This window comes from Ictalurus punctatus, chromosome 12 (assembly GCF_001660625.3).
Source record: "Ictalurus punctatus breed USDA103 chromosome 12, Coco_2.0, whole genome shotgun sequence".
Lineage (NCBI taxonomy): Eukaryota > Metazoa > Chordata > Actinopteri > Siluriformes > Ictaluridae > Ictalurus > Ictalurus punctatus.
This window is the reverse complement of record NC_030427.2, coordinates 16,533,443-16,550,268: the sequence shown is the minus strand read 5'-3', so window position 1 is coordinate 16,550,268 and position 16,826 is coordinate 16,533,443. Positions and strand designations below refer to the sequence as shown.

Genomic DNA, 16,826 nt, shown 5'->3' with positions numbered 1-16,826 from the left:
AATCACACGGTACAATGCGACCCCGTGTTTGCGCATGCGCACTTGCACCCTGGCGACACGCACCGCGCAGGCGCACTGTGTTCACGCACGCGTATTGAGCCTCTCGGGCAGTGACAGGTTCGGAGACAGAAAGAAGCTCGTGCTGTTCCCGAGCACAAAAAAATCCAACACAAACTGTTTGGATAAAAAATATAGAGAGAGAGATAAATATTCCATCTTGAAGTGTTCATTACTCGGTGTTTGTCGTCATTCAGTGTTTAAAACACAACCGGAAGTGAATCTAAAGCGCTGTTTGTTTGCGGAGGCTCCTGATTTCAGGGTGAGTGTTTTTCCTTTTCACTCAGTGCTGATGAAGAAACGCGGATTTTTCTGTTTCTTCTGTTACATTTCTACACATTTCTACAAGTTTCTACACATCCCTATATATCTCTACACGTCTCTATACATTTCTACACATCTCTAGGTTTCTACACATCCCTATACATCTCTATACATTTCTACACATATCTGTACATTTCTACACATCCCTACACGTCTCTATACAGCTCTATACATTTCTACACATCTCTATACATTTCTACACATTTCTACAAATCTCTACACATCTCTATACATATTTGCACATTTCCATAACTGAGACATAGAAAAATTTGTCAAGTCAAGTGAAGTCAAGTCAAATTTATTTATAAAGCACATTTAAAGACAACAGCAGTTGATCCAAAGTGCTGTACAAAACATTAAAATTCATCACATTACACATTATAACACAAAGAATAAAACTAAGTTTTAAGAGAAGATTTTATAAATGGCTAAAGATGGACCTCACATGAAAAGGGAGACTGTTCCAAAGTTTGGGACGAACCACAGAAAAGGCTCGATCAACGTTTGTCTTAGTACAACAACAGGGGACAGATAAAAGAAGTTGATTACATGAGCTCAATACTCTAGTAGGAGAGTAAAGGTGAAGAAGGTCAGTGATGTACTGTGGAGCAGAACCAGAAAGAGCTTTCTATACATAAATTACAAATTTAAAATCAATTCTAAACTTGACAGGAAGCCAGTGAAGAGATGCCAGAGTAGGGGAAATATGATCCCTCTTTTGGGTCCCTGTTAAAAACCTAGCTGCTGCATTTTGCACAAGCTGCAGGTGAGATAAGGCAGATCGAGGAAGGCCAACATAAAAGAATTACAGTAGTCCAACTGTGATGTAACAAGAGCATGAACCACGGTTTCTAGGTCTTTTCTAGAGAGAAACTGTTTTAACTTTGCAGTAGATCTTAAATGAAAGAAGCTTCCCTGGTTTGTTTCTCAAAGTGCAAATTTGATTAAAAAATAACTCCCAAGATTTTTGAAATATTTTTTAACAGAGAGAGGACCTAACTTGGCCTCAAGAGCAGAAGAAACAGTAGGGGAGCCCAAAGATTTGATTTAACTGCAGACAATTGTTAGCCATCCAACATTTAATGTCCTCAAGACATTCAGTGCGTTTACATGGACAACAATAATCCAATATTAACCCGATTAAGACGATACTCTGATTAAGAAACTACCATGTAAACATCAATTTTTTAATTACCTTAATCCGATTAAGGTCATACTCAAAGTAAACACAAATCGAATTAAGACATGTGGAGTATTCCTGTTTTAGTCGCATTATGGACGTGTATTACAGACATGTAAACACCTTAATCACACTCTTAACGTTGTGCGAGAGTTTTCACCGCATTTTGCGACAGGACACGATCACACACGGCAGTGCTCAACCGTTTTACGGCAAACAAGAGAGCACGGCTGCATCCGAAACCGCGTACTTTCCTACTATAGGCCTGTAGTAGGAGAAATACATGTATCTCGGCTACTATACAGTAGGTAAATATGTGGTTTGGGACGCAGCCCATGGCTTCAAGCAGTCATTAATTACCACGTACAGCATGACAAATAATTAACCGCGCTTGAAACGTTCGTAAACAATTTACGTAAAAACACCCAAAACAGTATACGGTACCATAACGAAGACGAACTGTGTGTTGTTACCTGAAATTCTGGAGGGAGTGTTGGATGGTGTGGTGCAGTGACGTAATGACGTGTACTGTTCGAACTATGAATCGAACTATGTTCTAGAACATGTAAAACGGGTACGTGAAAGGAGTATTCTAAAAGCGACTCCTGTAAACACCTTAATCACATTATTATCTTACTCAGAGTAAGGTCAATAATTAGATTCCTGCTGTCCATGTAAACCTAGTCATTTTAAAAGGGACCCAAAAGGACTGATGACATTTGACCTAACTGGCAAATATAGTAGGGAATTATCAGCATGTGATGATCCCTTTTTGTCCTGGTGCTTTAATGAATGTCTTGTGAAGTGAAGTGATGAAACCTCATCCACTTATTTAATCTGTTTTTTCATTTAGTTTACATTAAATGAATTAAAATTCTGTTTTTCAGAAATAAAAGTAAATTCCAGTTTTAAAGGCTTTATGTGCAGTGTACATGATTATTTATTTAGGAATTACTGTGAAAATTGTGAAAAATATTTCATGTATGTTGTCTAAATATCTAAAACTGGATATTATGGTTAATCTGTCTGTCTGTCTATGTATGTATCTCCTGAGGAATATCTTCACTCTGTACATTTCTGAAATCTTTAGGATATGATCTTTAAACTGTTACTGCATTATCTCTTTACAGTGTTAATGGAGATGTGTCTCCGATTTTACCACACGACCTGCGTCAGTGTGTGTGTGTGTGTGTGCTTTGATGTTAGCCCCACCCTCATCATTAACCTGAGGTCACAACAAAACTGCATTCCATATTCACTAAATTCATCCGACTGCTTTAAAACAATCCACTGATCAGGAAGGAGAAATAATTTAAAGAATTTCTTTTGGTTCTCTTTTATTTCTTTAGTGCTTTTAACAGCAGACATTTTTACAGAAATCCGGCTGTAGAGTTATATTTAGATTCCAATAAACAAACCCGAGAGGATGGAAATAAACCTCAGCTGTTAAACACTTCAGAACTCTCATTATCATATTTACTATAAACAACGCCAACAGATTTGGATCACCATTACTTTAGGACGGAATAAATAAATAAATAAATTCCTGTATACCGAGTTATTTGTTTGTTTGTTTGTTAGTTAGGATGTACGGGGTTGTGTTTAAAATTGTCCTCGCTTGCTCGGTTTTAGGCCCCAAAATAAAACGACGCATACTAAAACTGTAAATAAATAAACGTTAGTTTTAGTTGAGCTTGTTGGAGAAATTGTATACAGTGGACAGAAGGATGCTGCTGTTGCCTAGCAACACATAGAGTCGTCTACTTTCAAACAGATGAATAAATGTTTAATGTTGTTATGGCATTAGGAAAGAAACTATTGTCTGACTGCAGCTTTTCAGTGTGTGAAGCGACTCGTCTGTTTTTATTATTTTTTTATCTGTTTTCTAGCAGCAGCTGCTGAAGCTGAATATTCACTCCTCCAGCACACGATCAGCACGCCAGTGACGTGCGTCTGAGCCTCTGTGATGGAGGCCATCGCCAAGTACGACTTCAATGCCACTGCAGATGATGAGCTGAGCTTCAAACGCGGAGAGATACTGAAGGTGGGAGACACAGGGAGAGGGAGAGAGAGATAGCGAGAGGGAAAGAGAGTAAGGGAGAGGGAGGGAGGGAGTGAGAGAGAGGGAGGGAAAGAGGGGGAGGGAGAGAGGGAGGGAAAGAGGGGGAGGGAGAGGGAGAAAGAGGGGGAGGGAAAGGCTGAGGAGAATTTATGTTTATTCTTCTCTCATTATTCAGTGGTAAAGAAAGCTTGCAGCTTATTGTGTGTGTGTATGTGTGTGTGTGTTTATGTGAGAGTATATATATATGTGTGCATGTTTGTGTGTATTCATATGAGAGTGTGTATTTGTGTTTGTGTGTGTGGTCATATGAAAGTGTGTGTGTATTCTTTTGAGACTATGTGTTTGTGTGTTTGTTTGTATGTGATTATGTGAGTGTGTGTGTCTTGTTTGTACAGAAACTGGGTCAGGTTTTGCATAAATCTTTTCCCCATCTCTCTCTCTCTCTCTGTCTCTCTCTCTCTCTCTCTCTCTCTCTCTCTCTCTCTCTGTCTCTCTCTCTCTCTCTCTCTCTGTCTCTCTCTCTGTCTCTCTCTCTCTCTCTGTCTCTTTCTCTCTCTCTCTGTCTCTCTCTCTCTCTCTCTCTCTGTCTCTCTCTCCCTCTCTCCCGCATCTCTGTCTCTCTCTCTCCTCCATCTCTCTCTTTCTCATGTAGAAAATGGGATTATGTTAATTGAGGTCTTCTCTCTCAGCTGTTTTTACATGTCATGACGCTAAAAAAATTCCCGCCTCCGAAAGCCAGCGCCGCCTAATCCCAAACCACTTCCTGTTCACTACACTCACTCACTACACAGGTGCACTCTACCTAGTTACTGATCTCAGCCATGGTATTTTTCTTTCTGAATATAGTAAGAGAGAGGTGGAGTGTGTTGGGGGCGTGTCTATAAAATGATTGACAGGTGGCCCATGTAATCCAAAACAAGAATTCTGGAGCGTTACGCAGTTTTCCAAACGTGTTTTCTCACAAACGTGTGTGTGTGAGAGAGTTGGTAAAGCGGACATGAGGGCCAGGTGAATGTTTTTTTGTAAACGATATGTTTATTCTCGGCTCTTCTCTCTGTTTATGGTTCAGGTGTTAAATGAAGAATGCGATCAGAACTGGTATAAAGCCGAGCTATACGGGAAAGAAGGCTTTATCCCCAAAAACTACATCGAGATGAAGCCACACCCGTGAGTGCGAGAGTCCCGCTGCACCGCTGCAACATTTACTACATCAGTCATTAAACATTAAACACTGAACCTAATCAATTATCACCGGCAAAATCTCTAAACTCACGTCACTGTGTCTCATTATAACCTCAGTGTGGTTTGTCTGTGGCTTTTTCCCAAACACACACACACGCAGGTGGTTTTATGGGAAGATTCCGCGGGCGAAGGCGGAGGAGATGCTGAACAAACAGAGACACGATGGAGCTTTTCTTATCCGAGAGAGCGAGAGTGCACCGGGAGATTTCTCTCTCTCCGTCAAGTACGCACTTTATTATTCTACTCTCACCTCTATTCTTTACTTCACCTCCGTTCCCTTATTCTATTTTCTACGTTCTTTTACTGTTTATTATATTGTAATACACACAGTATATTACAGTCTTAATTCTGTATTTTATTTCATACTGAATTCAGTTCTATTTTCATGTCCTAAAATATAAAGCTATTTGGATTATAAAGCTGTTATTTGGATTTTCCAAAGTTTGTATTTATTTTAATTTGTGTTTTTGTTATTTATTCTGCATTTCTATTTTTTGTTATCTGATTATTTTGTTTCTTTTTTAAGTTCTGTTCTATTCTGATATCCTGATTAGAAATGAATCAGAATTACTGACTTTATTTTCTACGTTCAGTCTGAAAATCATTCTACATTCTAGATTCTACTCTGAGTTTAATGCTTAATTCCCTATTCTTTAATGACTTCAGTTTAGTTCCCAGCTCTTTCACATCCTAAACACATTTAGTAACAAAGATTTAATTGTATTTCTAGATTCTGTTTTATTTCTAATGATTTTATTCTCCATATTTCATTTTTTAATTTTCTTCCAAATCTATTCCATTTTTATTCCAAAAGTGTTCTCTCTCTCCCTCTCCCCCCATCTTTTTCTCGGTCTCTCTTTCTCTCTTCTCTCTCTCTCTCCCTCTCTGTCTCTCTTCTCTCTCACTCCCTCTCTCTCAGGTTCGGGAACGACGTGCAGCACTTTAAGGTTCTGAGGGACGGGGCGGGGAAGTACTTCCTGTGGGTGGTGAAGTTTAACTCTCTGAACTCTCTGGTGGATTATCACCGTTCCACATCCGTCTCCCGAAACCAGCCCATCTTCCTGCGTGACATCGAACAGGTGCCACAGGTGAGCCGGGCCACGCCCCCTCGTCATCAGATCACATATTGTGGGAGGAGTCGGGAATGGGGACGGTCATGCATAAAAAAACACCATCATCGAGAGCTGGATATTCTAGAATGTTCTGATCAATAATGTTCTGATCTGGAGTTCCGAACTCTAAACTTGACATTCTAGAACGGTCTGTAAGTGCACTGTTTAGTGCCTGAGTGTAGGAAGCAGGCAGGGCATTAGGGATATTCTAACACACAAATGATGCCCAGCACATCTCTAATCAGAAGATTGACTAAGGCATCAGTCAGGGTTTTTCTCATATTCCCTTCAGATTAATGGTAATAAATGGTGTTAATAAAGTGTGTGTGTGTGTGTGTGTGTGTGTGTGTGTTGCAGCACGCATCCTACGTGCAGGCTCTGTTCGATTTCGACCCTCAGGAGGACGGCGAGCTCGGGTTCCGACGCGGAGATCTCGTGCAGGTCCTGGACAACTCTGACCCGAACTGGTGGAAGGGGGCGTGTCACGGGCAGACCGGAATGTTCCCTCGGAACTACGTCACTCCCGTCACACAGCACATGTAAACACGTGTACGTGTAATGACAATAACAATAATCATTTTTTTAAAAATCACACACAAACACACAAACAGTCGGAGCAGCGGAAATGCAGGCGTGTGAGGAAAGCAAATCAGGACTTTCTACTGGATCACCATGGAAACAGAGTACCTCAGCAGAATTCTGCTGTGTGATTGGTTGGAAGGGAATTGCTGCAACTTTCTGCTACACTACACACTCTGCACTAAACCTAAGAAAAGAAATACACAAAAAAAGGACGTGACGCGAGCAGTGATTTTGCTCACAACTCCGAATAGTGTGTGTGTGTGTGCGCGCGCGAGTGTGTTTCTCCTGTATACTCACTAATAACATCATTTTTAATGACCGTCTCATCAGCATGCGTCACTTCCTACATCCATCTCTCTGATGATGTCACTGCCATTGAACAGGTGAGTCAGGCCACGCCCACTCATTATTATTACTCCATCACATCACCTGCTGTCAGTGTGGACGTGTCCCAAACCACACACCCTTCTTCACTACAACACATCACATACAGCTGTTTTAATGCCACCACATCATGACTAATCACTCCTTCGTGGTTCGGGATCAGCAGACGTGTGATGTGTTCGTCTCTTTATCATTCTGTCAGAAAAGAAAAAATGATCTCAGATGATGTCACGAGGCCAATGATGTCGTAATGTTTACTGTACAAATCCTGGCTGATGATCTTGAAGGTACCATCTGACTTGAGATTTTAGTAGTTTAATATTTTGTTTTGTATCAAAGTGAAATATTTATAGCTCAGATACGGAAGGTTTTTTTTTTTTTTGCACTGTCATATAGTGGAACAGCAGTATTAAAATACAATATACTTTTATTGACTCAAATAAAAAAAAGGAAAGAAAAAATAGTAAAAAGACTTCACAATAAAATTTTTTTTACTTCTTTTGCATGTGTTATGACTTTTCAATGGGATGAATTTCTGTTAATCGTTTATTAAACGTAAATATATTGTTGATGTCATAAAATTGTATGGTAAAAATGGTAAATTGGCACACTTATATAGCGCTTTTACCCAAAGCGCTTTACACTGTGTCTCATTCACCCATTCACACACTCACTCACACACCAATGGTAGCAGGAGCTGCCACGCAAGGCGCTAACTTACCATCAGGAGCAACTTGGGGTTCAGTGTCTTGCCCAAGGACACTTCGACATGTGGAGTCATGTGGGCTGGGAATCAAACCGACAACCCTACGATTAGTGGACAACCCGCTCTAGCACCTGAACCACAGCCGCCCCGGTTATGTATAAATTTATGTATAAATTCCCGTATTTTTAATCCTTAATCACAATCACCCCATGATTATTAATGTTATTTTACTTAACATTAAAGCTCCATTACAGTAATCAATATTAAGAGAAACATAATTTCTGAAATGTCGCCCCCTGCTGGCATTTTATACTTACACTTTAATTTCAGATCCTGAAATGTGCTTTCTTCCGTGAAATAGCGTGAATCTGATGAATTAATTACTCTATTTGACTGTTAATAATAATTTACAAATGATAGATGTGGGTATTATTAAACACTTAACTAGTTCATGTTTACTGAGCACACACGATTTATACACCACAATATGATAATATAATTTGTGACTCATTTAAAAAACATAATAAGAGATAACTGGGGGGAAATAATGATATGTAACAGTGCAGTAATATTTACAGCGGCTCTTCACTCGGTTTCCTGATTTATTTAAGTTTTCTGCCGAGTTCATAGCTGTCTCGAGTTAAATGCCACCAACCAGCCAATAAAAAATTAGAATTAGTCGTTTCCGGGTAAATTACGTAATCCCGCTGCAAGCAAGTCCGTTACGATCCGATGAATGCTGTAGGTAACCCCTTCATTTATTTTTTATTATTATTATTATTATTATTATTATTATTATTATTATTATTAAAAAGATTTTATAATTTTATAATTCTTGAATGAAATCACTTGCCTGTGACCAAAGAGAGTGAGAGCTGATGTTGGGGAATATAGCCAAATTCGAGCTAAATTATTATTATTTTATGTCATCAGTGAAGAAGAGGGTAAGAGATATATAATTGGCATTTACTTAATCTTAATTTTAAAAAATTGAGAGAGTAATTATGCGTCCTTGGTTCATTATTTTTTAAAGGTGACCGGTTTGAGCAAATTTGAAAGGCTATCTAAGGTTACCAGATTGGTTTGAGTTCTTCCCCACTGTAATACGGATGCAGAGAGAGAGAGTTGGTGGGTTTGAGTAAATCCACAACTAGGAGCAGTTTGGCTCTGGACGGAACGCTATCATCCATCATGACGGTGAAAATGGCTGGCCTTGAGCCACAGTGCTTTAAGTGGGAGCCCCTTACCCCTGTCACCAAGGCATCAAAATGTGCAACAAACACTTACAATACCACACACACACACACACACACACACACACACACACACACAGGCAGTTTGACATACATGCCCAGGGCAAATTCCTGTAATCTCACTGTTTGTTTACATTGAGCACTGCTGATCAGTTGGCTCGTTTGGGGCCAAATTTCTTCTTCTTTTTTTATTTATTATTTTTTTTTTTTATACATTTGTATTTTTAATATATATATATATATATATATATATATATATATATATATATATATATATATATATATATATATTTGGAGGAATTTATCGGTCTTTTATCAGATTTACCAATTGTTATCATTTATATTTGTGATGGTTGAACTTTGAACTGCTAGCAAAAATTTGAGAGAATTGGGTGGGCCGAGTGTCTCCTCCCCTAATAGATAATCTCACTCCACACTTTTGATAAAACTTGAGAACCCTGTTAAAAAATCGTTATATATGCATCTTTATTCACAAAAATTGTAACTAACTGTTTCAATTTTTTTTATTAGATAAATGGAAGTTTAATAAATAAATGTTTACATACTTAATCAATACGCCACACAAACTATGAGAGACCACCTCTATGCGCTGCCATCCAGTTTAGATAAGTGTTTAGATGCCTGTTTTCGGGCAGCTCGTTATGAAATTATTTACATATATTCCCAAACAACTCAATATATTTCTTCGCAAACAAACACAAAAACATCTATTATTTGACATTCATTGACTTGAATTTAATTAATAAACAATATATTCACGATAAGTTTCTTAAGTGCGTTTATTTTAAAACAGGCGATCGTTATAGTTACCTCTAGTTACCTAGGGGTCCTTATGAGCTGCAATACGGTAAAAACGCTGGAGTGGGTAAATAAAGCGGTCTCCAGGTACTTTTAGTGAGTTGTTACATCATTCATAACGTTTTAATTGAACTGTTATAGGTCATTAATTGCCATGTCATACTTTTTGCTGTCTGATGAATCGTGAGGTGTTTTTTTCTGTTAAGTTTGTAACATCAAGTTCGCGCACCTTATTTATTTGGGAGAAATTGTGTGTGTGTGTGTGTGAGAGAGAGAGAGAGAGAGAGTGAGTGAGTGAGTGAGTGAGTGAGTGTGTGAGAGAGAGAACTAAGAATTAATCATGTTTTTGTGTGGATTTGTTGTGTGTTAAAGGGAAAGTGATTGTCTGATTGTCAGGATGGAGCAGACAGAAGAGTGGAAAATTCAGGCTTTAAACCCAGAAACACAGCAGATGCTGAAAACAGCAATGGCAGGTACCTGGGCAACATCACAGTAACCCTAAATTAACATCTGATGGTCAAATAATATCAGATTTACACCTCAGTAACACCTAACTAACATTCAAATAACACCTGAGTAACAGTGTGTCATCTTCTTATTGTGTTTTGGTGTGTATGAGATGGTTTGATACTAAATTTTTTTCTGAAGTGCATCAGTATTTATGGGATTTTTACTTATTTGACATATTTGTGTGTGTGTGTGTGTGTTTTCTCACAGACCCCGGTGCAGTAGACTTGGTGAAGCTGTGTGATTTGATAATGGACCAGGCTCTGAAGGACTCGTCCCTGTGCAGAGACGTAGGACACGTCTGCTGTACTTTAGTGCAGGTAGGAATCCAGTATCCCACTTTACTGCACTCAAACACTGCCATGTTAAGGCCGTGGGCGGAGCTGAGCGATGTGTTCGGGGGCGAAGCTTACCTCCATTCAGTAAAGTGTAACTATAGCTTGGACCAGAGTAAGGAGTGACACCTGCTGCACTTTAAACCACACATTAACCAATTTCATTTTAAATTTTATGACTTACACACACACACACAAATATATATATATATATATATATATATATATATATATATATATATATATATATATATATATATATATATATATATATATAATATAAAATATTGCTGGTTTTAGTCTTGTAGTTTGTACTATCAGCTTTTTATTTCCATGCATCATGTCACCTTCTTATGATGATGTAATGTGTGTATGACAGGTGGAGGCGAAGCGGAGCAGCACGAATATGTTCAGGAGCAACATGCTGACTCGGCTGCAGCAGGAGTTTATGAGGCGAGAGGAGACGCGGCGGCAGTCGCTGCACGAGTGGGTGGGTGTCGTCTCACTCCTCTGTAACGTCTTCGACAGTCTGAAGGTGTGTTTTCATGGGCACAGTGAGTGTGAGTTGCTGCAGTAGTGTTTAATCAGTAAATTCATCATCTTAAATTACTGACCATGATCTTCCTGGTCAAAACACAAATTTTCTAATTACTGCTACGGCAAACACGTTAATAATAATAAGAAGAAATGCATAAAAAAATACATAAAATCATAAGCAGAGATGGGTGTAGCGCGTTACTGTTACTGACGCTATCTGATAATGAAGTAACACATTACATTTGAAATGCATGTAATTTGATTACAGTTACTGATGTCAGTAAAATTACGTTACAAATTTATCGTTAAGAAAACAATATTAAGTAAAATGCAATAAATCACATTTTGTCCCAAAGATTTTTTCTTTAGCCCCGAATAATTCTCCACTGGGAGTGGTTTATCACTACGTAACTGAACGTTAGTAAAAGAAAAGCGCCTGTAATTTTATCTTCAGTGAACGGAGGCGAGACCAATCAGACAAGGTTTACAGGAAATACATGGAAACATTCGTGTCTTGTTGGCTGACAGTCTCTCAATTCTGTCAGCTAGCTCAGTCAGTGTGTGAAAAAATGGATATATGCCGTTTGTTTTTTAAACCAGTAAAGAGGTTGAAACTGAAACAGTAACGTCTTCTGATGCTGAGCAGGAAAACAAGCTGTGTGAATGTCTATATGAGTTCCAGTTTATGTGAACATGATATGAGCAGAGCATAAGGAAATATTATGTATTTTGTATGGTTCTGTAGTAGCTAAATCCATACAATGATAGCTTAGCTGTGCCTCCCCTTGACTAGTGACACCAAACTAGCCTAGTTAGAATTTTTTCTACCACCAGTAGTAGTGACTATGTTTACAGACAAGACAATATTGTGATTAAGGTGGTTATATGAGTTGCTTTTAGAATACTCCTTTCATGTTCAGGTTTTACATGTTATAGAGCAATTAACAGCACACGTCATTACGTCACCGCATTAATAATGTGATTAAGGTGTGTACATGTCTGTAATACACGTCAATAATGCGACTAAAACAGGAGTACTCCACATGTCTTAATTCGATTTGTGTTTACTTTGAGTATGACTTTAATCGGATTAAAGTAATTAAAAATTGCTGTTTACATGGTAGTTTCTTAATCAGAGTATCGTCTTAATCAGGTTAATATTGGATTATTGTTGTCCATGTAAACGTACTGAGTGATAACACCCGAGGCAAGTGTTATTATAAATCCAACTTTTTCTGATCATGTCATACATTGACGTGCAGTAAAATGACTGAAAGAACTATGAGTTTCACTTTGTAGTGTATTTTTGTAGGTTTGATAGGTTTTGGAAGTAATGTGAAAGTAAAGTAATTAGTAATCTGATTACTTTTTACATGCATTAATCAGTAATGTAATTACAATTTTAAAGTAGTCATTAGTAATCTGTAGTGGATAACTTTTTTTTGAGTAACTTGTCTAACACTGATCATAACTAGTACAGGATAATTTATGCATTACCATATTGGTGTGACTAGTGAGTGGTGTGTATTTGTGTGTGTGTGTGTGCAGGTGAATAACAGTCCGATGGCTGCGCTGGTGGATCCGGTGTATGATTGTTTGTTCAGATTGGCTCAGCCTGATGCGCTTGTTAATGAAGTGGAGGTGAGGGATCACACATTTACTCCAGGTTCACTACACCTGCTCACTTTTATATACACACACACACACACACACAAACACACACACACAAATACGACTACACACACCATTTCTCTTCTTTGTAAGTAACATTTTACAATTATGTCTCACTTCCTGTTTATTTACTTTCTATTACATGTCTATTAAACATAGTAGTTTTATGCTATTTGTGCTTTTTAAATCCTAAATCTAGGCAGTGCTGTGTGTCTTAAACGTTATGTTGCTAGACCTGTAATAATAACGTCTTTTCAAAGACTCTTTTTCAGACCTGTGAGTTGCAATATTGCCATGGATCTTATTCAGTTCTTCATTTTACACTTCTGCTTTATATTGTTTCTGGCCCCTGAAGTTAGTGGGTGGGCAATGTTTTTATTAATAACAGAGACTCTAAGAAATTACACACTGCTTCATTAATACCATGATAACTAGGAGCCGTGTGACATTGAGAAGTGGAGAATGCAATTGTTAGAGCTTTTATATCACAATAACATGTTCTCCATTTATAGGGCACCGTTACATTTGTCCTAATTGAATGTCTAATCTTATTTAAATACATGTGTAATTGCAATAAATAAGTGGTTTAAACATGACGACGTAATCTGTATATAAAATCGCAGCGACTTAGTTATACAAATTTAAGCTGGTCAGTTGAAGTTCTTATTAGTGAGTTCTTGTACAGAAACTCAGGAGCGACACGTAGGATATGAACATTTTTCTAAACATTGCTTTTATTAATTGGACAGGTGGACTGCTTGGCTCTGCAGCTCCACCGTGTTGGCGAACAGCTGGAGAAGCTGAACACCAGGAGGATGGACGAGCTCTTCTTCCTGCTGCGAGACGGTTTCCTCCTGCAGGACGAACTGAGCTCCATGAGCCGCCTGCTGCTGTTGGAGCTGCTCGAGTACCGCGCCGCTGGCTGGAACCTGAGCAAAAACGCTCAACTCTACTACTACAGCGAGGTGGTGGAGTGAGGAGGATGAGGAGCTTGGCTCTGAATGTGATCTAGCTTCAGGAGTAGAAGATCAGGACTGAGGAAGGAGCAGGAGTTCCAGGGATTCACCCTGCTGTCTGGACTGGATGGAGATGTGGTGATGTGTGTGTGAGTGTTTAGGTGGTGCTTAGAGATGAACACAGTTGTGACTGGTTGTGGTTCAGGTTTAGAGGATTGTGCCAGTGATGTGGATCTGCCGAGAAAGACACGTTAATCATCTTTTTGTGAGTTGCATCCTCGAGGTAGACAGTGTTTGCACTTCTCACTGTTGGATAGTTATTGATTTCCGTTAAAACTTTATAATAAAGTGATTTTTAAAAACGTTTGTTTATACTGTGATACACTGATCATCACCAGCACTGACAAACTAACTGACAAATTTCACTCAGATTCAACGTGAAACTGCTGGTTTGTTTAATAAACGGTTTTAACAACAGTTTTGTATATTTGTATTGTTTCAAATAAATACATTCTTATTTACTAACCAAGTGCTTATTGTGAAATTTATCTCAAATGAAGTGTCTTTTCACTTTCCCTCGCGCAGCTAATATGGTGGATTGTGCGAAGTGAGTAAACTGACAGATTAGCATCAATTTGCTGATTTTATACCAATCTTGTAACAATTTATTTTCATGATGACAGCTGCTTTGTGTCTGAAATGATTTCGATATCTCGTTGTAGTGTCAATGTGTAGCTAGTTTTGCTAACATAACTACCTGGACCATAACAACGTAGTCCTTCCTTGGAGCTTTTCCGCACATTTATTCATAAAATTTTTGCATTTTGAGTCGTGATTGGCTAGTAGCTCATACGATCAATTGGTAGCCAATTGTAGCACAGCTCCAAATCCTATTAGCCAATCCGTATTCGGGAGGCGGGATTTGTCTGGAAAAGTAGTTATTGTATTTTAAAGAATCTTTTTAAGATTTTTTAAGCCTATCGATATTTATTTGTCAAATTCACTTAAATTCGGAGGTTTATCATTATTTCGTTAAGGTAATATCTAAATAAGTTGCATATAGCTACCAAATTGTAGTTCATTGTTTTAGTAGGTTTAAAAATAAATGAGTCAACACTAATTTGCTTGTAATTCCACTGGCAGGCAGCAGAGGGCGCTGAGATTACAGAAACTCTGATAGATTTATTTATTTATTTATTATTATTTCCACTTTTACCATTATAATATACAACTATTATATCAAAATCTTCACTTCAGAATATAACCATTATTCCCCTACTCCAAAAAGTAGTTTGGCTACATAGTACAGCCATTTTTGCCTTTTGTTGGTGTTGGATGGGGACAAAGTGGACTTTAATTTCTTTATTTGGATATAAGTTATTAAGTCATATTAGATCAGTCTCTAACACAAATGATGAAACAGGTATACCTTCAACAAAAATAGCCTTATTTCTATAGGTTTTACACCCATTGTTACTTTAAAATATACATGGCTAGAAATATATTTTGGTGCCTTTAAAAAATGTTGGGGGGAGTATGCCCAGACCCTAAAAGAGGCTTAGCACCGCCATTCATAAATCTCTGGTGACGTCCCTGATCCCCTTTATCTGTGTGGGAACAGGCTGTCTCGCTGTTCTGGACAAAATAGCAAACAGAACTGCTAAATATATTAAAACACATTGTCATGCTGCTGTTATGAACAAGATCAAATGTTCATACATTACTGAGAAATGAAAGTTTTATATCAGTACATTTAATTAATCATTTATTTAGTTATATTGATTCATGATGAATGAGCCTGTATATTTATATATAAACAATGAAATCATGTGGATTTTAACAGTTAATTACTGTCAGCTGATATAAATGTGATCAAATGTGATACAAATGTGACAACTGAGCATTATGTAAGACACGTTTCCTGTTTTTCTTGAACTTTCTTTGGCTTGAACATAGTTATTGTGAAATGAAAGTGCAATACCAGTATGTGTCCATTTCATTAAGTTGATTTGGGGCAATGATTTGAGTAGCACTGATTCATTGAGAAAGAACCTTTAATATAAAAACTTGTGATTTAGACGTAGATTTATTGTCACATGACATTTACCATTTATAAAAAGTATAAAAAGACATTTTTAAGTCTTACAAGTTTTACAGCTCCAGAAACCAAACAGGAAGTTACATAGAATAAATAAAATACAAAAAAATATAAAAGTACAAAGTAAATAAATTAGTATTAGCACTGCATAGTGAAGAGTGCAGCATGGTATAATAATCCACTATATACATGGCATAATATCAGTGAGTATTGATTTAGAAAACACTTGCGATCAGCTGATGATGTAATAAGTGTGACAGGTCTTGGTGAGACATGACCTTGTGAATGAGTGTTATGTAGGCCTGTTCTTCTTTCTTTCAGAGAAGGAGGTGTAATGACAGGAAAACTAAAAATACTTTAACGGTTGTATAAACGACAACCATTTGTAAACAGAGTTCTGGCCTGACCTGATGAACAGGTTTACTGTGATGGAAAAACACCGAAATGCAGAGAGAGATACTTTATAAAAAGAAACTAAATAAACACTTTACAATGCTTCAGTTAAACCTCTACTGGTTTTTATCATGTAACAGCTGAAGGTTTGTTGTTTGGGATTTTCACTCATTCTTCCTGGCAGACTTGCTCCAGCTTCTTCAGGTTGATTGGATCTTGTTTGTTGCCTGCAATTTTCTAACAGTGCCACAGATTCTCAGTCGGATTCAGATCTGGACTTTGACTTGACCACTGTAGAACATTTGCCTTTTTTTTATTTTTTATTTTTTTATAAATATTTAAAGCAGTCTGAGGCAGGTTCCATTGTAATATCCTCCAGAATTTTTCTCCATCCGGGTGCATAGTGGCTTAGTGGTTAGCACGTTTGCCTCACACCTCCAGGGTCCAGGGTTCGTGTCCTGCCGGGGCCACGTGTGTGCAGAGTTTGCATATTCTCCCTGTGCTGCCGGGGTTTCCTCCCCCAGTCCAAAGACATGCATGGTAGGCATGGGTTCCCCTGTGATCCTGAAGAAGGAGTAAGTGGTAGAAAATGGGTGGATTTTTCTCCA

The 16,826-nt window shown here is 38.0% G+C and overlaps 2 protein-coding genes across 8 annotated transcripts; both read left to right on the top strand.

Moving 5' to 3' along the window:
• Window positions 1–90: 90 nt before the first annotated feature.
• Window positions 91–7,444, top strand: grb2a (growth factor receptor-bound protein 2a). 2 transcript variants are annotated; one of them, XM_017480628.3, is made up of 6 exons: window positions 91–319; window positions 3,451–3,605; window positions 4,693–4,790; window positions 4,966–5,088; window positions 5,785–5,953; window positions 6,335–7,444. In XM_017480628.3, the coding sequence occupies exons 2-6, from the start codon at window positions 3,528–3,530 to the stop codon at window positions 6,518–6,520; spliced, it is 654 nt and encodes a 217-aa protein (XP_017336117.1). In that variant the 5' UTR covers window positions 91–319; window positions 3,451–3,527; the 3' UTR covers window positions 6,521–7,444.
• Window positions 7,445–8,370: 926 nt separating this feature from the next.
• Window positions 8,371–14,252, top strand: mif4gda (MIF4G domain containing a). Of its 6 annotated transcripts, none has more exons than XM_017481177.2 (6): window positions 8,371–8,390; window positions 10,094–10,194; window positions 10,439–10,548; window positions 10,943–11,098; window positions 12,649–12,741; window positions 13,521–14,252. In XM_017481177.2, the coding sequence occupies exons 1-6, from the start codon at window positions 8,386–8,388 to the stop codon at window positions 13,746–13,748; spliced, it is 693 nt and encodes a 230-aa protein (XP_017336666.1). In that variant the 5' UTR covers window positions 8,371–8,385; the 3' UTR covers window positions 13,749–14,252. The 6 variants fall into 6 exon arrangements, with proteins under 6 accessions (XP_017336666.1, XP_017336664.1, XP_017336669.1 ...); XM_017481175.2 differs by lacking the exon at window positions 8,371–8,390 and adding an exon at window positions 9,728–9,808 and having other exon boundaries at window positions 10,118–10,194; XM_017481180.2 differs by lacking the exon at window positions 8,371–8,390 and adding an exon at window positions 9,743–9,817.
• The last annotated feature ends 2,574 nt before the right edge of the window (window positions 14,253–16,826 follow it).

What these genes read in the sequence shown, in the direction of transcription:
- grb2a (XM_017480628.3), top strand. Translation starts at nt 3,528, where the DNA reads ATGGAGGCCATCGCCAAGTACGACTTCAATGCCACTGCAGATGATGAG. An exon ending in GATTTCTCTCTCTCCGTCAA is followed by an intron (nt 5,089 to 5,784) that starts GTACGCACTTTA and finishes CCTCTCTCTCAG; the next exon opens with GTTCGGGAACGACGTGCAGC. An exon ending in ACATCGAACAGGTGCCACAG is followed by an intron (nt 5,954 to 6,334) that starts GTGAGCCGGGCC and finishes TGTGTGTTGCAG; the next exon opens with CACGCATCCTACGTGCAGGC.
- mif4gda (XM_017481174.3), top strand. Translation starts at nt 9,756, where the DNA reads ATGAGCTGCAATACGGTAAAAACGCTGGAGTGGGTAAATAAAGCGGTC. An exon ending in GTAAATAAAGCGGTCTCCAG is followed by an intron (nt 9,809 to 10,093) that starts GTACTTTTAGTG and finishes TGTGTGTTAAAG; the next exon opens with GGAAAGTGATTGTCTGATTG. An exon ending in GCTGAAAACAGCAATGGCAG is followed by an intron (nt 10,195 to 10,438) that starts GTACCTGGGCAA and finishes GTTTTCTCACAG; the next exon opens with ACCCCGGTGCAGTAGACTTG.